Source organism: Rutilus rutilus (genome assembly GCF_951802725.1).
Source record: "Rutilus rutilus genome assembly, chromosome: 3".
Taxonomy (NCBI): domain Eukaryota; kingdom Metazoa; phylum Chordata; class Actinopteri; order Cypriniformes; family Leuciscidae; genus Rutilus; species Rutilus rutilus.
This window is the reverse complement of record NC_140211.1, coordinates 37,575,266-37,602,525: the sequence shown is the minus strand read 5'-3', so window position 1 is coordinate 37,602,525 and position 27,260 is coordinate 37,575,266. Positions and strand designations below refer to the sequence as shown.

The following is a 27,260-nucleotide window of genomic DNA, read 5'->3' as shown; positions in this document are numbered from 1 at the left end:
TGTGATGAGGTGACATTCACAAATGACCCTTACGGTCAGCTCTTTGAATATTTGTCGAAGTAAAAGCATTAAAGCTCTATATAGACTGAAGTCAAACCAGTTTTATGCAAAGATGTTTGGTTTTAAAGTCAACATCACAGAACAGTTTGCTTCTATGACTTAGCCTTTTTCCAATTGGCTAACAGAAATCAAAACAACTTTTTTTAACTATATATTTTTACAAATCTATTCAATTAATAAATATAAATGCGTATATACCTGGATGATGACACCACTGTCTTCTGCAGAGCTGCTTTATAGCTGAATCAGCTCAGTTTCATAATTGATCCATTTTGTAACATCGACACTGTTATCGAACTGAACTGAATCGACATTGAACTGACTCGAGCTGAATGATGACACTATTGTCTTCTGCAGAGCTGCTTTATAGCTGAATTGAACTTATTGATCAATTTTACACAGTTGAAAATGAAATGAATTGAATCAACACTGAACTGCTTTACACAAGACTTTGTCTCATATTTGATGAGGTTTGCATCATATTTGTTATTTTCCTGCATTGTATAAAGTGCTAATGTTAATTTCACTTGACTACCGGTCAAATTGCAGGGTCAGTGAGATTTTTTTTTTAAAGATATTAATATGTAATTGTATGTATATGTAATGTATTATTATGTAAAAAACAATGTTAATCTTTCAAGCTCGCTAAATCTAAATGTATCTCAGTTTCCAAAGATAATGAGCAACACAGCTGTTTTCGACATTGATAATAATACAAAATATTTGTTGAGTAGCAAATTGGCATATCAGAATGATTTCTGAAAGATCATGTGACACTAAAGATTGAAATAATGGCTGTAGATTTTATATTTTATATGATATTCCATATAATTTGACTATATTTCTTTGGAATAACAAGCGCAGATGGTCAATAAGACCGGAAACGAGCATTAAGATTGTCAGACTGTCTTTAACAAGTCAGTTGTGGAAAAAAATTGGTCACCATGCAGGCACTGGACATTACCCTTCAACCCCATCTCTCCCTCTCTCGCAGATGACAAAACTCACTTTCTTGCTCACACTACGAACAGTGAGGCCATTTCCTGGGAAAAGAAGGTGCTGGGATATTTGTAGCCATCATTGATCGAAGCTGGATGTAATACCCATGATGCATTGCTGTTTAAATTAGGAGGGAGTGTGGGAATGTTCCACAGAGAAAGTAAGAGACAGAGTAGAAACTATGAGGAGCTTTCAAGGACGACACAGCATGTTTTCCATACAATCAGCTAGACGTGAATGAGAGAAAGGCTTTTTCCCCCTTTTTCTGATAACGAAACAAGAAATTGAATTAGCAATTCAGATTCCCATATTCTGCCTGCTATGTAATTTGCATTTATTTTTAATCCTATACTGATTCCTTGAAAACAAAAGGCACAGTTTGTAATGCATGGAGCCATATTATCTTACATATACTGTGAACAAAACCACAGTGCTTATCTTTCTGTTTTAATTTACATCCTCCTCACCGAAAACTCAGATCCAAAAAACAACCAATAATACCTTTATAGAGACTATAATGTGTTGCTATTTTTTAAACGTTTTCAACTATTTTTAACCCAGTTGAATTTGCAGAGACGACTATAAATAAGAAATCTGTATGCTGATTTTGACTCTCTCTGGCTCTGTGACCAGGGTTATTATCGTTAACCTAAAACCTTAAATGTTAAAAACATGTTTGTTAAGCAAAAATAAAGCTGAAATACAAAAATATGATAATAATATTAGATGAAAAACTGGGTTCAGGACAAATTCCGACCTTGTAGCCCTCTCCATAGACAGCATGCCAAATACACATATTTAAAACTATATCTGATTATATGTAAGTGTGAACTCGTGAAAGCAACATTGGCTCAACCTATAGTGCGACTGAGTCATTTTCAATGATACAAATCAATTACATCCAGGTAAGATGACAGTGTTAGGCCTTGGGCAGACAGGGTTTAATGTGCATGTCTTTTTGTTGGCTATGCTTGTATTTCTGAGGATACATACCTCCAGTTTTCTACAAAAAAACCCAAACAAACAAACAAAAAAACATTGCAGTTATTCTCTTCGAAATGTTGACTTGAACAAAAACAAAAGGCAGACATCACTTAAATAGTGAAAGGTTAGAAAAGGCTCCTCTCTCAGAGCACTGTGTATCTGTGTATGTGTGTGGGAGAGTGTCTTATGATGGACGGCTTTAGTTCAGTCCTTGAGGGTGAAGCGACAAGGATTTATCTGTGTTGTGTCTGATAGGCGGCATGTGAAGCGGGCACTAATGTGGCATATTTATGGGGCAACTCTGTTCCATTATCATCTGTAGGGGAGGCCACAGGGCAGAATTTGCTCTTCCCTCAGTAAACACCAACTCTCAGTGAAGAGAATGAGGGCTTGCCTCACAACTGCTGCAAATCTGCACATCATTTTTAAACTGGTCGAATTTTCAGTCTTTTATTTCTTTTGTTTTGTTTTTACGCATTTTAAATCCCACTTTTGCACTTAAATGCTTGATTTTTAGGGGGTTTGATGGGTGAAAAACATCAATTGGTCCAGACTTATTGTAACTGTTGTAAGGCAGTGGGTCTTGCTTTACTTTCACTTACAGCTCAGAGCTTGCCTCAAAACTAACACACAGTGAGAACCCTTTTGGCAAATGTTCCGTTAACCAGTGAGCAACATTGACAGAACATTCTCAAGAGTGCTCTCTCTTGAATAAGTACCTGCATGCACCTGTCACATCTGTGACGCAAAGACGTCAATAAATCTCGCCTCTAATGCATGCAGGAAATCTCGAACTTGTCCAATATTAATGATAGCTTGCTTGGCTTTGCTGTACTGTACACCTCTTCCAGACACTCTAAGTGGAAAAAGCTTTCTCAGCTAATGGTACAGTAATACAGAATACAGTCTGTTCAGTCCCTCACTTCTACCATACTTTACTGTGGAAAATCTTGAAAGTCTCCTATAACCAGTGGTGACCCAAAAAAATTAAATGGAAGCAAATAATAGTAGCCATCCCGAGTGCGGTAGGTGCAAAACGCTTTACAGCTTTTGCTAACCGCTAAGTTAAACCACCAAAAACGGACATTGAGAAGTTAGAAACATGACTTCTGAGCACAATCAAGCAAATAATGCAACCTGAAGTCATAATAAGTCATACAAGATGGCGATATCGTAAGAAATCATTTGAGTGGTGACCAAAACCATAAAGTCCAATTCCTCCCCCTAACCCTAAACCTAACCATGAAAGTAATCACCTTCTAGTGTGAACCTAGTCGTATGATATCTTATGATATCTTAATTATGATAATTATTATAACACTGACTAATTCTCAGAACATAGCAATAGCACAGACCCCTGTTTTCTGGGTCACATCCTCTTTCTTTCTCTCTCCATGTCCCATATCTTGTTTTCATCAGGTCAGCATTTCCAGTTGTGAGAATGTTTTCCTTTTCTCCACAGAAATTGTTATAATGATCACATACTTGCGCTCCAGCTCTATTAATATTTTATTTGCTTCGAAAGATCACACAGAGGAAAATAAAGCATCCTTACTTACAGTTTATGTGTTTGTGAAACTGCGTTAGCAGCTCTGATGCACTTTCAGATGAATCGTGAGCAATCTTGCACAGCCGTACATCTTGTTTTGTAAAAAAGCTGCTCTTTTCATTTTGGGGATTTGTTTTTTTCGGGGTTTTTTTTAATGCGTACGCAGGGTCAAACCCAGCCACATCACATGGATTGTCACCAGCCCGTGTCATTTGACTCTGAAAAGACAGCCAAGTGATTCATCATCGGCGAGCGATGGAGTCACTTTTCATCATTCCTTTAATAATACTAATGCACTCGCACCCCCTCCAACAGAGTGTACGACAATACAAGCCCTTTATGCCATACAATAGATTAGCCAAGCCCTTGAGGGAGGAGAACAAATTAAGCAAGCACCTTATCCTCCATTTCTTATGTAGCAAATATATATAATGAGCATGCTTAAGTGATGGAGAAAATTAAATGCTAATGTAGGGGAGAAGTTGAAAGAAATTATATGTTCTAGGCTTCTATCTGTAACTGTTTCACATTGTGCTTATTTGCATTCTTGACACCCTGTTCTGATTGCTAGTCCGTTCTCGTTGCTGAAGTAATGCGGGTGGGAAAGTTCGAATCCTTCCTCCGTAGTTAATGGCTTTTAGTGTGTCTGTATTAGGTGGGAGATGATCCACCGATCACAGGAGCTCCTCTGCGGTCCATTATGCCTTCATCTACTGCATAATGTTGATATCCAAATCCACTAACCCTTTAAATGTGCCGAAAATGTGCAATTCTCCTTGTGAGCAAATGGAAAAATAGAAACAAAAACGGAAGCTGACGGTGTTACAGAGGAAACCAACAAAAGAGAGTGAGAAAAGAGTTTGTCATTCAATGGGCAGCTCCTCGCCCACAGTGGCGGAGGGTCTTGTTTAGACGCTAGCTTGGACATGACTTTCAGTCAAGTGTGAGAGAGTTTAGCTAGAATGTTTTAGGGGCTGACCGAGATAGGCCTGCCCTAAATATACACTCTCCATGGCCCTGGGTGAATTATACACTGGCAGCTTGGGCTGCGTTGTAAATGTCAGTGAACGCGACAGACCAAGAGACAGCTAGAGCAATCATGTATGAACACCATAGACTCCACACAGCCCAAGCATTATGGTGAGCATACATACCGCTGCATGGCTGCTTGATTTATTTATTTTTTCTCCATAAAATGTACATTAATAACCATAATCATAACTTAGTTACAAAACAGAAAATTGACCTTCATTGTCAGATTAAGAATCTTTCAGAATGTTTTTTGTCTTTTGCAGCAAAAAATGACCAAAACTACTATAATGTTAATAGTTTTTGGACACTGTACCATGGTAATACTATGTTTTAAGACACATATTGTGATAATACCGTGCCCTTCTAAAAAGAAGTACACTATTTAAAAGAGTAACTAAAATGTATTATTACAGAAGTGATATTCTTGCTTAAGTGCAAACTGAATGTAATGTTTTCGGACACTTAATTGTATATGAATTGCTATGAAATGAAAATGTATAATTATTTTTTATTATTAAAATTAGTTGAACTAACAGAAAAATGCAAGTACACCTTTATATGTACTTTCATTATTATATTATCTTTGAAATATGGTTAAATTAACGTAATTTCTATGGAAACATGTATGTCATGCATTTATAGTTTTAGTTAAACATTTGTAATGATGAGGCTGCAATTTCGGAGATTTTAAATGTATTAAATTTAAATGTAATAATGTTGAATAACACACACACTACAGTTCAATATAATATAAAGTACTTTATATGAGCTTTAGTACAGCATGATAGTCAACACATCAAAATTATTCAAAGCATGAAAAAATAGTTTAGTTTGACATTAATAATAAAAATAACTGAGCTGCTATTTTTAAGATTTGAAGTACGCAACTGCACAGTAAATACAATTAGGTGCACTTCTTTATCACAAGAGATTTTAAAACACCTTAGGAAATGCCATAAATACATGGATATGATACTCATTCACTACCATGGTATTACCGTATGATGCTTTCCCTGTTCTATGCTATTCCCGCAGTACCTTCTGTTAGGTAGTTTAGTAGAACCTCCAGCAGAATTGTTGTTGCCATGGTAAATATCTGTAATATCTTACCTATCTGAATGCTCACACTATTTATACTGTACACCAAGCAGTTCCCTCACACTATATGAATTTTGATGTGACTTATATCAAAGTTTTAGCACAAGGCATTTGCCGAGCATGATTCTCTCTGTGCATACTTTTTTCCTCCTCGATGGACCGTGTTGATCGTGCAACATTACAGCCAAGAGTACGTTTTATTAAATTGCCTCACACATTACCATCCTCTATGCAGCTCACTCACTGCGCACGGAATATGGAGGGAAATGTACTGCTTATTAGATTTTCAGGTGGTGCGTCAGCAGTGTTAAAATCTATTGCTTTTTATAATGACAGCCTCACGCTACTATTAGCCATTTCGTGGGTACTATTTCATTTTTATTTTGTATCCCGTCCAACTTTAAAGTCTACTACTGCTATTGATAAAGAGCCAAATCATTCAGCTCATAATAAAAATAAAAGCCACATTTCATTCTGATTAATGCGCTGCATTTTTCTAGTGATATATGAGGGTGTAGCTTAAGGATGCTTTTAGGAAGAATACTGCATTTCAAATGTTTCATATACAATCTACTTCAATAACCAGTAATGCTGCTGAGCAACAATTAATGCACATTATCTTATGCAATAAGCTGTGAATGCAGATGTTTTATTGAGTTTAGTTTGATGGCGGGCATGTTTAACGTTCTCGTTTTCACTCTCCTGCTAAAGTAAAGTCACTTTTCACGAGCTTAGCCTTTTGAACGCTGTGCTCTGCTGAATTCATCAAGCGCTTTCTGCTGTTGTTTATTATGCTGGCATGACAAGTGATGCAGTGTGCCGGCCGGGAAACGGGACAGATTTCCATATGACCTTGCGTAATACAATTGCACGTGGGAGAACTTGTGGATAGTTTTATTGCCAGGAGATGATCGACTTTGTTGACTTTTTCTCCGAGATTTAAAAGAGTATGACGGCTAAAAGTCAGATAGCTTAAATCAGCTGGCGTGCGCGCGCGCGCGGGCATACGAACGAGAAGAAACAGATTGCGTTTCTGGAAAAGGCTGCATCTGTTAAGGTCTCCCTTGCGGTTTCTCATTGCGAAGACACGGTGAACCTAAGGAAGAGATGAGGCCCCTTAAACCTTTATGCATTCTTTCCGAGCTCGCTGTTGCCTACTGTACCCTGTCTGTCAGCCCGCGCTCTGATGTGCGCCTTTATCAGAGACAGCACACAGGAAGATGAGCTTTTTCTCATCAGTTTTATCATCGTTAGGGTGTGTGAAGCCAGTGCTGTCGAGACAACCTGATGGCATGAAAGTTTGATGCAGAAAATATCCTGTAGGTGTTGAATTTTTAATGACATGACAGAAGAGGGAATTATCAGCGCCCCCTCCGCTACCCTCTTGCCACGCTCTCAGCCAGAAAGCCCCTCCAGCTCCTCATCTACGCAACAAAGATGTTTTCTCCTCGCCGCTAATGTTCACTTTTTGTCTCTCAACGTCTGCTCTTTCCTTAATGCTGCGCTACAGAGAGGAAATAAGGAAACATACATCTTACATGTTTGTCTGCGGAGTATAATGCACTCTTGCACGAGGGGTTGAAATAAAATCTCACCCGGCTTCCTGGAATTCAGGTTCAGCCTTCTTGACATTCACAAGCAATCTGAGTATTGGCTCTCAGTCCACCCGTAGCTGATTGATATTTAGAGATGTTTGTGGGACCAAAACTGTTTGAACTGCAGCGTTCATAACAGACTCATCAGCCCCCTGGATCAATAAGGATAAATATTTCCCACAGCCACACTGCTTGAGAATCAGTGTTGCACTGCTAGGTGGGAATGGGCAAAAATCAATCCGTCTGAAAAAGAAAGAGAGAGAGTGAGAGGTAGGAAAGAAGGGAAGATACCTTCAAGCGTGTTAAATATCTATTCCTAGGGGTGGACGGTCAAAAGCTGGCTAAAAATGACCTCATGTCATGCTAGGGGTCATTTTTAGATCACGAACAAAAGTATACTTTTGTCCGTGATATAAAATGAACCCTAGCGACATAAGGTCATATATATATATATATATATATATATATATATATATATATATATATATATATATATATAATTATTTTATATATATATATATATATATATAATTATTTTATATATATATATATAATTATTTTATATACATATATACATATATATATATTACTTTCATTTTTACTTTTGGATGGACGCAAACCAAAAGATACGATTATTTACAATAATATGATGATACATTTGAAGCCATTATAGCCATTATTGTCGCCTTGCACTCTTGCAGTACTAATATCGAAACATTCTTGAATCAAGATACATTTACATGAGAAGCAAACTAACTTAAGAAATTAGTATCTTGTTTTCTGAAAATATAATAAAAACAAAAATAGAGTAAAAAAAAAAATCTAAAGTAAACAAGTTTTATATTTCTTACCCCATTGGCTTGTTTTCTGTATGAAGTCACTTCATTTTGATAAAAAATAAAATAAAAAAATATATATTTAGACTTTATATATTATGTAATTTTGCTTCTCAGTTAATTGCATCTTGAATGTTTAGATATTATGCAGTACACATATTGTGCTACAAACCAATGTGTTTACGATTATGCTAATAAATGAAAATAACATAACAAATACCCATTTACAATATCAAGTATCATAACGGACAGTTTTTATACAGTTAAAATAACTGGAAGTGGCTTAAACCAGAACCCTTGCACAGCCTTGCTCTTAACAAAATACCACGGTATGGCAGAATTTGTTCGGGTTGACTTATTTTTCTCACCTTATTTTCCTTCAAAACAAGCATGCAAATATATTGCTGGCCTGGACCGCCAGTTCATCCCAATTCCGACATGTTTAAATAATCACAGCTTTAAATGGGAAGAGACTATTTGGTTTAGAAGACGAACTCCCATGCCAATAAAAACATTTTTATTGCTGCTGAGAGAACACATCTCTCCATTTATTTGTGCATGTGTGTGTGTGTGTGTGTGTATGTGAGAGAGAGAGAGAGAGAGAGAGAGAGAGAGAGAGAGAGAGAGAGAGAGAGAGAGAGAGAGAGAGAGAGAGAGAGAGAGAGAGAGAGAGAGAGAGAGAGAGAGAGAGAGAGAGAGAGAGAGAGAGAGAGAGAGAGAGAGAGAGAGAGGAGAGAGAGAGAGAGAGAGAGACTTAATCGAATCACTTTGCCAAGAGTAATCAGAGTCAAATGTGAAAAAGCGATGTGGCAAGGTGCTTTGATCGCTGCAGACACGCAGGCATAAACCCCCTGTGCAAGTGCATTTAATAAAGTACGCTCATTTTTCTGATGAGCTTGGGTGTGAAAAGACTAAAAACTGTTTAATAATGCACTCAGATTTTAAGCCGTTAGCTTAGCTAGCGTTAACAAGTTGGCCCTCCCTTGAGCAGAGGGCTTCCAGATAATGACTGGAACGAGAGATTAAATATACAGTGTTGTGTGAACACCATGGTCATATCCTTAGTAGCTGTACAAAAAGACACTGAACTATTAGCATTAGCTTGAATTGTAAGCCTGCCATTACTTCAAACCTTCTCTGCACTAACATACTGTACATGTTCATGGCAGGTGGCCGAATTATGTGTGTGTTTAGTGTCATTCTCTCCTCCAGCAGTCCTCAGGTACAGTAAAGGGGCTATTGATATCTTAGTTCCAGCTCAGGAGAGTGCAGCAGTGACAATGTGCTGACACTGGCCTTGATTTAGCTCAAGCCACCTGTGTTACAGGCAAGAGACACACCATTGGGGCACATCTTCACGCTTCCAGACATTTCTGATAACACCACACACCTGTAAGTGCAAAAGAATATCAGCCACATGTATGGGTCAAAAAGCATTGAGAAACAAGAATCTAATGAGGCTGCAGAAGTATTTATGATTTCGATACAGAATTTGACTTTTAATTCAATATAATATAATATAATATAATATAATATAATATAATATAATATAATATAATATAATATAATATAATATAATATAATATAATATAATATAATATAATATAATATAATATAACTGTTTCAGTTTCTCAAATGTGTCAGACCAAAAGTGGGTGTATATATATATACAGTACCAGTCAAAAGTTTGGAAACATTACTATTTTTAATGTTTTTGAAAGAAGTCTCTTATGCTCAACAAGCCTGCAGTTAAAAAAAAAAAAAAAAAAAAAACAGTAATATTATGAAATATTATTACAATTTAAAATAATGGTTCTCTTTTTTAATATACTTTAAAATGTAATTTATTTTTGTGATGCAAAGCTGAATTTTCATCAGCAAGTACTCCAGTCTTTGGTGTCGTATGATCCTTCAGAAATCATTCTAATATGCTGATTTATGATCAATGTTGGAAACAGTTGTGCTGCTTAATATTTTTTTTATAACCTGAGATACTTTTTTCAGGATTATTTGATGAATAAAAAGTTAAAAATAACTGTATTTATTTAGAATAGAAATCTTTTGTAACAATATACACTACCGTTCAAAAGTTTGGGAACAATAACTATTTTTTTTTAAAGAAATTAGTACTTTAATTCAACAAGAATGCGTTAAATTGATAAAAGGTGATGGTAACGATTTATATTGTTAGAAATGTTTTTATTTTGAATAAATGCTGTTTTTATGAATAAATGCTGTTAACGGTTTACTCATCAATGAATCCTGAAAAAAGTATTCCAAAAAAATATATTAAACAGCACAACTGTTTCCATCATTGATAATAACTGAGTATCAAATTATCATATTAGAATGATTTCTGAAGGATCATAAGACACCAAAGACTGGAGTACTTGCTGATGAAAATTCAGCTTTGCATCACAAAAATAAATTACATTTTAAAATATATTAAAAAAGAGAACCATTATTTTAAATTGTAATAATATTTCATAAAATTACTGTTTTTTTTTTTTTTTTTTAACTGCAGGCTTGATGAGCATAAGAGACTTCTTTCAAAAACATTAAAAATAGTAATGTTTCCAAACTTTTGACTGCTACTGTATATATATATATATACAGTATATACAGTATATACAGAATATTAGGTCAAATTCCTGAAAAAAATTGAGTCGCAGCTTAATGACCATGGGAAATACATGGGTGGACAACTGTAGGCTATTATAATATAATATAATATAATATAATATAATATAATATAATATAATATAATATAATATAATATAATATAATATAATATAATATAATATATTTTCTGCAATCCTACATAAGACAACCAGTTTGGAAAAATATTCCCCCTAGATTTACATTGATTGAGGATTGGTAGTGCTGTCCAACAAGTTTCTGATTTAAATGGAAACATGACTCATGTGCACATTTAAAATGTTTTTAAGATTAGAAAATGGCTGTTTGGAGGATAAAGGTGCCTAATAGTACCTTTCATAGCTTCTTTTTTTTTTTTTTTTGCAGGCTGAATGTCACTGTTTAACATCATGGGACCATGTAAATGAATTTAAGCCTTTAGTCTGAGCAAAACCACTACTGCATTAAGCTATTTTGCCATTACTTTGAGGCTAAGTTAGTATACGGCTTTAATGAGGCACCATTCTGGCTCCATCGAATTAAAGTGTGTCTTTGCACAAAGGGTTCTTCAAACAGGAGTGATGCTATACGTTTAAAGATTTTTGGGTGCTAAATTGAGAGAATAAAATGGGCCGCGGTAATGCTTTAGCAATTATCTGTTCCCACGCTTTGCCAACATCCAGGCAAAAAGAATGTGTTGTTCCTCATTTATTCAGGGCCCATTTTGTCTTTTTTCATATAATCATATAGTTAAAAACCTCGAAAATATGCCACTGAAGGTGCTTGTAGCCTGTGTGTCTTTCCCCAGTTCATTCATCCTTAACGAAAGCCACACAGGACCAAAGCCTGACTAGGCTGAGAACTTTCTCTGAAAGTTCACTCGACTTTTGATGAGGTGCTAGACTGAGAACCGAGAGGATGTCTCATCAAGACCTCCCAGCTTAACCCCGCGGAAAAATGAACCCCGCTCATTTTGCAAGTTTTCGCTCAATTTCAGCAGGCCTGAAGGGCCAAAACCCTCCAGTGTCTGAGATCTAGAGCAGGCAGCTAGATCCTCTCTACCTCCGGTTTACTTAATTAGCCTCTTACACCCCTTGGCATGCTGGGAATTAAACATGGTGACTCAATCTGGTGCCTTTTCATGAGAAACATATGCAGGGTCCACGGCTCAGGCTGAGTGGTGTAGCGTGTGGCCAGTTAGGTCGACTAACAGAGAAGTTATGAGTCCATATCCGCAGGGACGGTGAGCTGTGCGTCGTTGATGAGATGAGATTGTTCTGCATGTAATCCACGAGTAAAAGTATCACAACAGTACGATAGCATTTCTCATCTAAATTTTATTTGTGACCGTGTATAAATCAATTCGGAATAATTCCGGTGTAGCATTAAGTAAAGACACTTTGTTTAAAGCAACACTCTTGAGTTATTTAATTGAAAAAAAAGAAAATGCAAGCAAAGGCTGCATCCGTGACAAATCACGGCGAAAACAATTGTTTGCCGTCAACAGTTTGGAAATTCAGTCAACCTTCATTGTGTGCTTCAAACAATCAGATTTCCTTCTCCCAGTCTTTCTGTCTTTCATATTCCTTCTCTCTCTCTCTCTCATATGAGTGAGAGAGAGAAAGTCGTTCCTTCCTCTGTTCGGTTTCCTCTGTGGTAAGTGGAGCAAAGCACAAACCAGTAGGTTTGTGGGATTTAATTGAAATTGTATTTTGACAAATACGCATTTAATGGTGTAAAATAGGCTATTGTGTATGTGCGTCTGGGAACGTGCGATAAGGCATCCAGTTCTGAGCCAATGAGACGAACATTGAGGAAAAAAACACACACTCACACACAGCCACAAACACACACATGTGAGATTTTAATCCCCGTCTGTCTCTTACTTTCTATATATCTGTCTCTATTTTGGCACAGAGTCAATCTTTGCTCAAGCCCTACCATTTTCTAATATATATGTTACAATTTTTCCATTTTTACTGTCTGTCCACCTCCCGAATGCTTCTCACCCTATCACTCATACTCTTTGTCATGGAAATTGTGTAATATATGTGTCAGCGCTTGCAATGCATTTGACCGCTGAAATGCTTTTGAGTAATGTGGGGGAAAAGGCATTTACTTTAGTTTTAGCTTTGCGAACATTGCAGTCACACTGGCCTTTTCAAATGCACAATGCATAATTGTAGCTTTTTGGACTGTGAAAATGTCTTCTGGTTTCCCAATTTAGAGAGCTAGACATGTCAGCGTTGTGATTGCGTATGCATATGAGCAAACTCGCTCTTTTTTTTATGACAGATAGATGAGAAGTCAGGAAAATGAGGGTCAGCGCCACATTTCCGAGACTCGTGATGCTTTCTGATGAGAGAGAGGGAGCGAGAGATGCCGAGAGAGGAAGTCGCATTAGGTAATTGGCAGTGAGATAGTCGGCAGAATGAAATTATGCTAGTTAATCTCTCCTCAATTAATCATAGCTGGAGAGCTCTAACGGTAGACTAATTATTTCCCCAAGTGCTTTTAAACACCATAAGGGGCCACCTATACCTGTTCAACTCTAGTGAGACTTTTCAGGGAATTTTTGTGGGTATGTGGTTGTGCATAATTATTTTTAGCCCTATCATTAGTAGCAGTAGCAGTAGTAGTAGTTTCTGCCTACAAAAAAGGAATAAATAAATAACATACATTTAAGAGAAACTTTAAAATTAGAAATAAAGTCACGTTGTGAGATATAAATCTACAATTTGGAGATATAAAGTCTCAGTTATGGGAAATAAACTCACAATTATGAGTCACAATTACAAAAAATAAATCTGCAAATGTGAGATATATAAAGTCACATTGTGAGATACAGTATATATCCACAATGGGGAGATATGAAAAATATGAATGCATGCATGGATGGATGGATGGGCGGGTGCTCTATCCAGAATTTGAACCATAAATAGTAGTAATCTGGTACAATACGATATACAGAATATACAAAAAAATCTAGAAAAAATATTGCTCGGTAGTATTATATTATATTATATTATATTAGAAGTATGTTAAAAAAAGAGTTAAAATTGGTATTTGGAGGGTGTAGCCCGAGTCTGATGTAGAGATAGAGAAAGAGACAGGAGTGTGAGAACGGGAAATAAATATACACATCACTCCGCCGCACCTCACTGCACCATGTCTGACATGGTTCTTCTCCTGCTGTTGTGTTACTGTACACACTTTGTTGTCCTGGCTCACTGATGCAGCACCGCTGAAAGCATATGCAGCACAATGCTGAGGTTACTGAAGCAAACCAGGTCAACAGCGGCCTCAGTCCTCCTGAAGATCTACCGGCTCATTCTCGCCCATCACGTTAGCTCAGCCAAATCACTCGTGAGCTGAATGCTGCGTTACCTCGCCTAATGCTATTAGAGGGCGTTATGCTGTCAGTTTGCTGGGAATTTCCAAGGGAAAGCGCTAAAAAGTTACTTTTACTAACTAAATTATTCCGTTTGCCTGTCAACAAGTAAGCTGCACTCTAGGTCAAATGGTCCCAAACACGTTTACTATGAAGATTGGTTCTCAATTCCAGTCCTCGGGACCCGCTGCTCTGCACATTTTGTATGTCTCCCTTATTTAACACACCTGAACCAGATCATCAGCTCATTAGGAGAGACTCCATGAACTGAACTGAGTGTGTCAGATAAGAGAGACATACAAAATGTGCAGAGCAAGGGGTCCCGAGGACTGGAATTGAGAACCACTGCACTAATGTGTGACAATCAGAAAGTTTTCAAATACTTATTTTCTTACTTTTGATTGAAAATAACATTTGCTTTTCAAGAAAATATTTTTTTTTTTCTTGAAAAGCAAGATAATTATTAGTATATAAATATATATTTTTTCGGTAACACTTTAGAATATTGTTCCTTCATTAATAAATGCCTACACAGGAACAAATGAGTAACGCACTATTAACATTCTAGTAACTACTATTAGCCTAACTAACAAGAAACTCTGATTAACAAATTAGTAAGTAATAGTGTTCAGTTGAATGTGGTAGTTCACTATTAGCTGATCTACTACTACTATTGAACTACTATTTTTCATACCTCACTTAAGACTTCTAAGAACTACAGTATACAGGTTCATAATTAAAAATGCATAATGTATAATATAAGGTGATGGTAACCCATTAGTAATGAATCAAGTGTTACTACATCCTTCTAAAGGAACTAATAATAATGTGGATCAGTATTCTAAAGTGAAAAGCTTTACAACTACCTAATATTGACTGAAGTCATTGTAAGCTTTTTTTTTTTTTTTTTTACGGTTTTGGATAGTAGTGACTCAAGTGTTAGCCTACTACATTTGTCTAAAGGAAAAACTACATATTTGGATCAGTATTCTAAAGTGAAGATTATGGAAACACACTAGTAATGACTCAAGTGTTACCAAATTCATCGGAAGGAATAACTATTCAAAATCTCAAAAGCTTACAATGACTTCAGTCAGTATTAGGTAGTTACAACGCTATCTCACGACCAATTCGTACGAATTCGTACGAATGATAAAAAGTTGGCTAATTCGTACTAATTCGTACGACCTGACTCGTACGAATTTGTACGATTTGTCTAAACCCACGTGATGGGTAGGTTTAGGGGCGGGGTCAGGGGTAGGTCATTCGTATGAATTCATACGAATTGGCCAATTCGTCAAATATGTACGATTTTGCACAAAACGTACTAATTCGTACGAGTCAGGTCGTATGAATTCGTACGAATAAGCCACCTCGTAGAATTTGTACGTTTTCCCGTGAGATCGGGCTCGTAGTTATGTTATGTTTTTCACTTTAGAATACTGATCCAACTAATTAGTAGTTCCTTTAGAAGGGTGTAGTAACACTTGAGTCATTACTAATGGGTAACGTTACCTTTTATCATAAAGTATGCATTATTCATGTTAATTATGAACCTGTATATAGTAGTTCCCTGATAATAGTTACTGATTAGCAAATAGTGAACTACCTCATTCAACTGAGCGCTATTACTTACTAATTTGTTAATCAGAGTTTCTTGTTAGTTAGTAGTTACTAGAATAGTGCGTTACTCATTTGTTCATGTGTAATTATTCATTAATGAAGGAACAGTATTATAAAGTGTTACCATTTTTTCAATAAAATCCATTTGATATTTTATTGTGACTAACTTTAAGTGTCTATATACATCTTTGTTTTACATAAATGTGATATTTGATGGTATATGTAATGGCTTGAGGATGTGTCCACACTGTGCAAATAAAGTTATATTCTCCAAAAAAGTCTTAGAATTTCACAAGCCATTTGTTGGATTTTTTTTAGTGTGGCTTAAATGTCCATACGCTTTTGTGTGTGTCTGGGTGTGTAGGGGGTTGGGTGACATAAAGGTGACTTTTGGTGATAGATGTGATGGCTTGAGTCTAGGTGTCCATACTGTGCAAAGAAATAAAGAAAGTGACAGAGAGAACATTAGATCAGCAGCCTAATGAGTCTTAAAGGACAGCGTTATTGAATCAAATAGACAGCACTAACTGAAAATAAAAGAACAGTCTCCCTTTTTTTTTCTTTTTTTTTTTGTCTGGTGAAAAGAACAACCATCTCTTGTGTGGACGGCTCCTACTGCAAATACGAAACTCGTGAAGCGTCTGTGAATAAAGACAAGATAATGTGTTAAAGAGGGTTTTTTATCGGACTAAGAGAAAGAATGTGATGCTGATTAGAGGCTGATTTTAGATGCAGGAGATACATACAGGGACATTCACAGAGGGACACAACTTTCCAATTGTCGCAATTGTGTCTCAGTATGTGTACTTCCCTACTACACATTATGCAAAAAGCAATATGTCAACAGGATGTCATGATACAGCACGCGAACCATCCCAATATGATGTACTGCATCTGCTGAGATTCTGATTCAGATTCTGAAACAAGTGGACACTTTGCTGTCCCATAAGGCCATGGGAGCTGAGGAGCTGTCAGAATTGAAAAGTTGACACAAAAAAAAGTGGACAACTGTGAGCCGGCAGCTCTTTTCAAGTGCTATAGATATTAAAAATGTTGTTCTTTGTGGTTTAACAACACCCAAGTTATGTTCACAGTTGCTGTTAGTACACAATGTATGGGGTTGGTGCAATTTTCTTTTTTTATTTCATATTTAACTTTTTTTTTTTTTTTTATATAAGTTTCATATGCTCATTGATTTGATTAAATATATAAACAGCAGTATTGTGAATAGTATTATAATTAAAAAAGTATATAATATGTTTTCTAATGAGCCCCTAAAGGGACATGGTGAAGAAGAAAAGAAAATGAGATGGGAGGAAATATTATTTGGCAATGCTTTTTCGTTCTCTAGCTAAATGTTTGTGTTCCCCCGAGACACTTTGCATTCACTCGCAAATACAAAACTTGTCTTATATATATATATATATATATATATATATATATATATATATATATATATATATATATATATATATATATATATATTTGTTAACAGTTGTTCTAAAGTGTTTTTGACAGTGATTCTGTGAATCTCCTCCAAGAATGGCAACTGATTGATCTAAGATATATGGCTATTAAATATCATAGCGATAGTTTACCCCAAAAAATCCTCACCCTCATGTTGTTCCACGCCTGTGTTTTTTTTTTTTTCTTCTTTTTTTTCTTGTTTTTTTTCTGTGGAACACACAGAAAACAAACAAAAAAACACTTTCACTTGTATGGGCATAAAATATTTTTCAAAATATCTTATTTTTTGTTTCACAGACTGACACTTTTAGATTGACATGAGTAAATGATAAGATATCTTGCATTTTTTTGGTGAACTATCCCTTTAAATATGTTCTTATTAGCAGTGATTTTTTACAGTTTTTCTCTCAGTGTGAAAAGCAACGTTATTTGACACTGACACTTTGTGTTGAGGTTTCTTGGGTCACATGTTATCGTGTGCGTGAACGCATTACACTCTTCTGTAAATGCCATTTATCTATTGGTCAATCTTCTTGAATCAGCTAAGACTCTGAGGGCGTCCGCTACGCTCATCTCTGTCACACAGACACACACAGAGTGACTGGACAGAGGGGTCAGCAGTTCTGTCTGGCAGATATGTTTTTACTGGGCCTCCTATCTGGAAAACAGAGAAGCAAAAGAGCCAGCCTGTAGTTTAGCTGGCCTCTGAGGGACAAGGCTTAACTTGCAGAAGATGAAAACACATTCACACACAGAGCACTTAAAATATAGAAAGACGACTAATACTTTAACGCGCAAACATGTTCTCGCGTGCTAGAAAAACGCGGAATTAAGCCTTAAAGAGCAGAACAAAATACACACACACATACCCAAACATAGATTACAAAATCCTCATATCCCTGTCAATTAGCTGAGCCTCTGGCCCACTTACTGCTTTCCAGAACCCTGCCACCAGCCTCACAACAGCAGAGCTCCAACTGCGCCAGGGAATCCACTTTTGTCCACACGTAATTAACTCACAGAATAGCTCTGAGAGCCATATCTTCCGTTTTCCCCCCTCCCGCCGTTCCCCTGATCTCTCGTTTTCAAACCCTCCGTCGGAGAAGAGTGGATGTTTCTTTTTGAGTTATTCAAAAGGACTGGCTGTGGAAAATGGCAGGCATTATACTCCGAGCCCCCATCGGCAGAATAGCCCACTATACGGAGTGACAGTTAGCGTGCCACAGAGCCGCATGCGTTTCCGGCCTCTCTGCAGCCTGGCGACATTCGCTCTGCCCTGGGCTAGAGGCCCGAGTATGGCTCCTTTTGTTCGCCATCTCCAAAGCCTCGCTTTTCAGGCTCAAAACTGAGTTTTAAAAGTGGCTTGGGGTCAAATTTAAAGGCATGGGGTTTTTAGGGAGAATGTGAATGGAAGGAATACTCTTTTGGGTCTGCAGGCCTGCAAACGTTTGTTCATTATTGTAAGTGTTTTGTAAATGTTTCCAATGCTAAAATTTATTGTAGAGTTTACCAAACACTGAACCTTATAATATAGTGGCCACATTTTTTTTTTTTATATAAAATATAAAGCCAATGGAATATGTAAAAAGCTTTTTTTCCCCACACACAATTATTTTATTTTTTTTATAATAGTTTAAAATTTAACGCAAAATGTTTAGACACTTTCTGATGGTCACTTTATGGATTGTATTCATAGTTTATGTATTCAATGTTTTAATTTCATTTTAGATTTGACAAAACATATCTTATATAATAAAGATGACACAATGCTCTTAGTTAATGTAATTAACAACAGCTGTGTTTATTTCAAATATCACTATATATATATCATCATCTATAACTGACCTTGGTAGCAGTTGGGTAAAAGTATTACAAATTTTAAATTAAATGGTTAAGAAAGGTGAATTTATTATTCATAATAATTTTGAATTATTGCTTGGCTGCTTGGTTTGATATTTTGTATATAAAACAGTCAGACATTTTTGTTGCATCCAATCAATTATATATAAAAGGAGACAGAGATGAATGAAAATGGATCAGCAAATTTCAGTTTGACTTATTCACTCCTGTAAGATGTTCATTTAAATGAAACAAGGTGGAGGCAAAGCTATTCTAGCAATGATTGAATTCATCTCAGTGCATGTTTGACCTGTGTCTGCCCCCATCTAAATGCTTTGAATTATTGCTGCTTCAGAGTGTGTCTTTGAATGACATCTTAAATGGTATCCATCTTACCTCTATAATGAGCTGGAAGAGAGACAGAGATTGTGCAAATCACAATTACATGCTGTTATATTACATTAACTACAGCCTAGAATCAGACAATGTTCTGTTCCATTTGCAATGAGATTATTGGACAAAACTGGTCTTAGAAGAGAACCTAAAATAGGAGCACAAACTAGGAAACAACAGAATCCAGTTAGGACTAGAATAAGTTTATACATGAAAAGATGGCTAAGGGCCAGATTTACTAACATCTTGCGCCATCGCAAACCCTCTTTTGGCGTTAAAAACTACTGTCAGGATTTATTTAAGACACGCTGTGAAAAATTTGCGCTGAAAAGGCGTGGACAGGGTGATTTTTGCAACAGCATATACATTTGAAGGAGTTTCCATTTTAGATGCAAAATTCATGTGAGAAGAGTTTTTAAATGAATCATTTAAGGTGATTTACCAAAGTTTGTGCCATCCAATTTACTGGTATTTGCGCCATTATTTACCGCCCCAAAAAAGTATGTCTTAAACCAGATGCAAATTTGCGGTGTTCTTAGTAGATTGATTTAGTTATAATGGAAATCATACTACTGCATCTGTGTTCTTTAATTTGATCGTCGTCAGTAGATAACGTGCAGAACTTTCCACTACCATTCGGCACTTTTGGAATTGCGATCTCACGCTAATTTGCCCTGTTTAGTAAATATGGCCCTTAAACTGGAAGAGAACAGACTTATATGGAAGAAAAATAACACTATGCAGAACACTATACACTTAGGGTGCTTTCACACTGGCAGTTTATTTCGGAACGGGGCACGGTTCGCATGAAAAATCGCTAACGTGAACGCTGTCATGCGGACCAGGGTGCGCACTGGGGTACCGAACCCGAGACTACCTGGAGGAGGTGGTCTGAGTTCGGTTGCTCCCGAACCGTGCCGCGGTTCGTGTGAATGTTGTTCACTCGGGTGCGCACTTGTTCAGGAAGTAAAATGACCTGCGCATACGTTTTAGCTGATTATGATGTATTTAGTTAAATAAAACACATGTAAGGGATGATAGTGCTGATGATTTACCTTGGATACGAGCGAGAGTGAGCCTGCAGTGTATTCGCGCATAGCGTGTAGAATCACGACAATAAATTAATGGAAATCCACTGTCTCCTCAAAAGAGTTTGTTTGCAAGCAGCAGAAAACCACCTTATGCGTCACACACACACAGTAAACCTGTGTTGTTCACTCAGCTGTGCATTATAGCACCAAATTAATAATAAAAAACACAATATATTGACTCGCGTTCTGTTTTCTATCATGTGTCGTGCACATTTGCGATGATTGGCACGCAAACGCACCAGGGTTCGATAGAATCAAGTTGAGTGTGAAACCAGACCAATGCTGCGGGGGGCGCCGGGAACAAACGTGCTCGGGCTCGGACCGCAGTAAACGAGCCCAGTGTGAAAGCACCCTTAAAAGCAAAATGGACCGCAGACAAAAAGATATAATGTACAAAAAAATCCACCCATTTTTTACTTTCAAGGCCAATTTCCAAAGCATTTTATCTTCAGGCTAAACCATAAAAAAGTTTTATTGTATGCTTTCAATGACCATTTTTGTGAACTTTCCGTGTATAATAATGTATACAGAGTTTTGTGCTGGAATAATAAATCAGAAGAAGGCTGTATGGCAGCAGTGTGCAAGGGGCGCCAATGAGTGCTTCTTTTGTTGTTTTGCACTGGAGGAAACAGCAGCTGAAGACAGCACAGTATGCGATAGATGAAAAGCCAATGTACGACCTTGAGGGGCCTGAGCGGTGCGAGAGCCAGGCATTAGAGTTAAGAAGCTGTGGAGATGTGGTAGTGGTCTGAAAGACTGATTGACAAACATATTCATCAACTGAACACTAACAATCGAAATTGGGTAGACTTGGAGCTCTGTGTGGACAAAATACTAGGCTGATAGAAAGAAGTTGATGTTGAATCTCTTTAGTTTGATGGACAGTTATAGAAATAAATTATTCAGAGATATTCAAGGTGAAAATAAATATTCTTTCATTATTTACCATTCGTTCCAAACGTGTATGACTTTTGGGGAACAAAAAAAGGTGGATTTTTGAAGAATATTCTGGCCATTCTTATGATTATTTTGAGACAGATGTTTTCAATGTGTCATATAACAAATGTCTAAATTATTCTTTAAAAAATTTGACTGAATTACTGATTTTGTTCGTTTTATGGGGTTTGTGTATCCTTTTTAAAGCTTAAACTCTTCAGTCCCTATTCATTTTGACTGCATGAAAAAGAGCAACCAGCACATTATTCAGAATTTCTCCTTTTGTGTTCCACGAACGAAATAAAGACATACAGGTTTGAATTTACATCAGATTTTCTTTTTCCCATCTAGTTCCTCCACACAATGTTTTACAGAGATGATCGCCTAATCATACTCTGATGTTTTCTTGACAGTCGTGTATGTGAATAACCTGTTACAGTTCTTAATGCCTCTTTGCACACATTAACTGTCATATAAGATTTATCCAGCCATTTTGTAATCCCTGTCTGAAGCATTAACATTGCGCTGGCATATCGACGTCCTGCAGATCGGAGCCTACACACTCATCTTTGTTATTAGTGCTATTGAGGTACCGTCGCTTGACTGAGCGTTCATTGGTGCATGACAGAGCTTTGTTGGATGAACGTACATCCACACCTCTCCCTAGACACTGGGCAGCAATCCAGCCTTACGATATCATAAAAGCGAACAGGAAGCGGCACTGAACTCTTTCTGCGGTCAGGTGTCTCCGTCGGACCCAACTAACCCTTACTTGCCCACAATGCAACCGCACCACAAAAGCTAACAGGAGCTCGCAGGCATTATAGTCTGGCCTTGAGGTCAGGAGGACATGTTTAGGGGTTCGGTTGTGGTCAGTCAAAGGTCCTTACCGGACAAGGATGCTAAAATGGTTTGTGTCAACAAGTATCCCAAACGAGAGACAGTCTGAGTGGGTTTAAATGTAAGCCTGTTGTGATCTGTGACTGAAGAACGCCATTCATAGCACTCTTTCTTTTGTGCAGCATTGATTTTCTGGAATTTAACGGCTTAACAATAAAAGTTGAGGAGCGATATGTCTGTAGCTCTTAGATGTGTTTATTTCTTTTCTCACCCTCAATTTTTCTCAATCTGTCAATAAATATCTTAGTATAATGCACCATAGAAGATTTTTTTGCAAACATGCCATGTAATCAATTGATTCTCAGATAACTGCAACACATTATGCTTTTTTTTTCCTGTCTGATACCTTTTTCTAAATTGATTAATCTTACTTAGCATTACATTGTGAAGGAACCAAACAGTGATTCTACCCTATTCTTTCTTTGCAGGAGAAAAAGAACATTAAAAGTAAGCAATGGTTAACCCAAATTTTTGCTCTTCAACAAAAGGCAGCATGCTTTCTTCCTTTTTTTATTTATTTTATTTTATTTTTTTAGATTTGCACTCACCCTCTCTTGCTTGTGCCATACCTCACATTTGGTCATTAACCGACCATCTCTAACACTGCAGCTTTGTGCTTTGGCATCAAAGGTTAGGGATTTCAGCATTTAGTGTTTGTGTGCACTTCAGCTTAGTGAACTTCATATTCAACCGTGTTTGTGCATTTTTGCGCATCTGATGGTTATCTGTTTGCTTGTCAAGTGTTTAAAAGTGTAAACAGAAAATATTTGTTCAGAAGACATTCTGAATAGAAGAGATATGAGATGTTAATGATACTTGTGGCTTTGTGGCTTTGCATCTAAAACGATCTCTTCTCTCAGCCCGGGAAAATAAGCAATCACTCAGATGCGTGACAGTTAGAGCCTTTAGAAAACGCTTGCATAATCCTTTTAACTTACATACATGTTAAAGATGTAACCAACTAGCAAATCCTCCAATATGTCATTCTATAAGTACACTGTAGGTGTTTCCCAAGGCCAAGTTGGGGATTAACAAGTAAAAAATAAAATACAAAAATAAACACACTTTGTACACTTTTGATAAAATTGAATAGGTTTTGTAGAGTCAGCTTGTTTGTTGAAACATAAAAAAACACGTTGCATACACAACGCATGCATCTAAACACATCAGCTACACACACTCAGCCATTAGAGATGGATTCAGGGCAGTAGTTTAGGAGTCAGAAGTCACAAAACAGTAGAATTGCCCCACGTTTTCAAAGCATGATTCTTTTTAGAGCTCACATTATTTCTTCTGTTTAATTTATGTTTTAGCTTTAAGTGTTGTTGTTTGTGTATGTATGTTTCCATTTTAGTGGTATGTGGTATGTGTTGACCATGAAGTTACAGTGAAAAAAACTGCACTAAAAAATTGCACGAAGCCAATCATAAATATTTCAAAGGCTTCATCTGACACTTGCCATTCTAATGGCAATTTCATGAGACACATACCACAATCTTTTTTTTTTAGTGACAATACTTCAATTTTCTTTTTCTCAGCTGTTCAAAGCCAAACAACGCCATTAATGCCCCACCGTTTCTGTTTCCTTCTCTCCGTTTCCTCCAGACACTCGGCCCCTGCCTGACGTAGCCATGACGGGTAAATGCACGCGGGAGTGTGACGAATACGGCCACTCGGATGCCTGCTGGATGCCTGTGCGCACCTCGCCTGAACGTAGGCCCAAGGCCACCCCTCCCAAACTCTCCACCTTCATGACCTCCCCCGGGGGCAGCGTTCCCGAACAGCCCGGCAGCCAGGAGGCGCTAGCTGTTGCCAACGGCGACCCCTCGCACCTGCTGGGAGACCGTAACCGTAATCTCCTTAACAAGAAGATGGCCGCCTCCTCCTCATCCTACGACACGTTTAGCTCAGCTGGATTTTCCGCCAGCCAGGAAACATCTCGCCCCATCGAGGAGATTCCGCTAGCGCCCACAGGTGAATACAAGCCGACGCAATGCGGAACTCTCACCAGGCGGGAAGTTTACCTGTAAACGACACACAGCGACAGCGAAGGGACGATGACAGTGACTCAGCATGGTTAGAGATGCTGTTAGCAAACCAAACCCTAAAACAAAAACAACATGGATTTTCCTCAAACTGCTCGCACAACTAGTGCGGCGCTACTTTCTAACCTAAATTGAGTAAAAACCGTGGAATTACATGTTGTAAATGTGCGTGAGAAGGATGAGATGGAGGAGGGGGAAGTGGCTGAGGTGGAGAGAGAGGAATGCTGGTGGATAAGTGCTACTTTGCTGCTAGCGTATCGGGCCCCGTAGACTTCCCCAAAGTGCTGCCTGGTTTCTGTAGACTCTTTATAAACATGCATGCATCATCTAACCCCTTAAGAGTGTGTGCCCCTTGAGGCGGACCTGGACTATACCTCTTTGTCTTTGTTTTTATAACTGTTGCTATAGCTATGGGAACCGATAAGACTGGTTCTGTCTTTTAATCCGTTTTTATTTTTCGGGGGTGGGCGGGAGTGTTTTTATGTGGATGTATTATGTCCATATGCAATCAGTCCATGAACTGAACTGTCCGCTCTGGACGACAAATCACGTTAACAAAGAAGAAGGAAAAAAGACTGGCCAATGATAAATGAAAATCATCGCACGATGATCAGCGATGGCGTAACCAGACGATGTCGGAGCTCTTCGTATGTCGTCATTGACTTAAGCATTTTACAATGGTTTGTAGATACTCAAATGGCGCAAGTGAACGGCGTACGCACTGTACAGCGCGAGAAGCAAGTTTACCTGTGTGCCTATCAACCTCATGTACACACGAAGGAACACAAGCATACACATGTTTTTCTTTGTCGTGTTGGTGAAGTATTGTACATTATATACATATACTGTAAACATATTCTGGACACACAATCATGAGCGACCCATTTCCATCACGCTCCTACACACCTTTGGAAGCAGAAGGAGGTTCTTTACATCCCAGATATTGACAATTAATTGCCTGAATGTCACGAGTTTGTGTTATTGTGGTTCATCCCTCTCTTGATGTGTGAAACTATGCTGTAGTTCCTCTTTTGTGGTCTCAAGATGGCCTCCCGGCACGCACACATTTGCAAACACACACGCATACACAAAAGATCTGCACATTGTACATACACATAATAATTATCCCATAAATTCACAGGAACTCTATTTGGATATGCTGCTGGGGTGAATTAGTCTAATAATATTGCCCTGCTGAAGAGCTTGGGCTGGCCCTGTGTAACATTCCTAGTATGAATGTTAAATAGAGCAATAAACTCATTCAACAGATTCACTCTCAATCTCACACACTTCAGAAGAGTAATCAAGGATGAGAACTTGTGTCCCTTGTGTAGCGGTCAGAGTGAACCGACTACTTGTACAATCACATAAAAAGTTTGGTGACAACTGGCACGACAGGAGCGATTGCAATGCGACGCACGATGCCGCTGTATAACCAAAGTATCGGGAACAACATGACGTGGTGTCTCAGAGAACTGGGACAGGAAAGCTCCTTTTTAGGTCACATGTTGCTTTAATTACCGTCACACATGTTTCTGTGCAATGTGGGGAAACTACGTGCACATTTATACATGCATTATGGGCCTATCCCAAACTATTTTCAAGAGGAGGAGTATACTTAGGAGGCATCATGCTTTTAAAAAAGGTGGTAAATTATTCAGATGCAATTGTGTGTTTTTTTTTGTTTTTTTTTTGTATGTTAATGATTCCTTGAGTTTGAACGGACTGCCTTTTTCGCAGCTTCCAGATCTGTAGTCTGTATGTACTACTCGTGTTTAAAAGAAGTGCTCTGATGCTTACAAACTGTATACATAGATATGTACTTTTTATTGCACGTTTAAAGGGAATCTACACTTACTATGAAAAAAAAAAAAAAGTGTACAGATATCATACCCTGTGAACATGGAAGTCCACTGCTTGCGTTTGTTACAAACAGACACTAGACATTGTAGTATGACTATGTATATTGATTTGACGAGGATGAAGAATCATACACATACACACTGATTTATTTAGCATCACATCATCCATTTCTCATTTATCTGATTTATTTATATAAGGTTTAATAGCACATGTACTTTTATCCATTGGTTCTGTAATGTTTATATTCTTTTCACACACACAAAAAAACATACCTTTCATTATGTAGAAAATGAGTTGTGAAACTTGATTCCAAAACAATTCAAACATCTCGCGTACATCATAAGTCTCCGTTCTATTTGTTTTTTTTTCAAATATCTGCTCATAATGATGCCCTCTTCAGATCTCATCAGTCATATATTTCCCTTTCCCTCCCAGTGCCACTTTGTATATGTAGTGCTTCTGTAAAAAAAAAAAAAAAAAAAAATTCAAAACAAACCTATAGCGTGAATGCAAAATATGCAACTGTGCCTTTTTATACCTTTATTGGTATGACTTGTTGGTTTTAACTAGTATGAAACCAATTGTACTGAGATGCTTTCTAAAAGTGGAGAAAGAGTAATTTATGCTGAAACTACAGTCCTGGCAATTTTACTATGATAGACTTTCAAAAAACAAAAGCTTTTATCTTGTGGCTTCTTTAAGTAAGCTCAGTCGAACTTTGTCAAGTATATTGATGAGTACCAACTGTACATGTCATAGGTGATACCCTGGTATATTCATCCATTTCAAAGTTAGCATGGTCACACGTCCAAACTGCGATTTTTACAGCTTTAGTCAGGAAAGCGACTTTGGAAAGGATCGGTAATGACACAATGCTGCAATGGCGGCACAGCAAAACAGAGAAAATGCACAGTATCCATTA

General features: G+C 37.4%; 1 protein-coding gene across 1 annotated transcript in view; it reads left to right on the top strand.

The window, feature by feature from the left end:
- The window catches only part of pcdh7b (protocadherin 7b), a 132,575-nt gene extending 105,742 nt beyond the window's left edge, over nucleotides 1-26,833 (top strand). Inside the window, 2 exon segments of the mRNA XM_084405163.1 lie at nucleotides 22,859-22,877; nucleotides 24,036-26,833. Of these exon segments, the coding sequence (XP_084261289.1) occupies nucleotides 22,859-22,877; nucleotides 24,036-24,460 (444 nt within the window). The 3' untranslated portion in view covers nucleotides 24,461-26,833.
- Nucleotides 26,834-27,260: the final 427 nt, after the last annotated feature.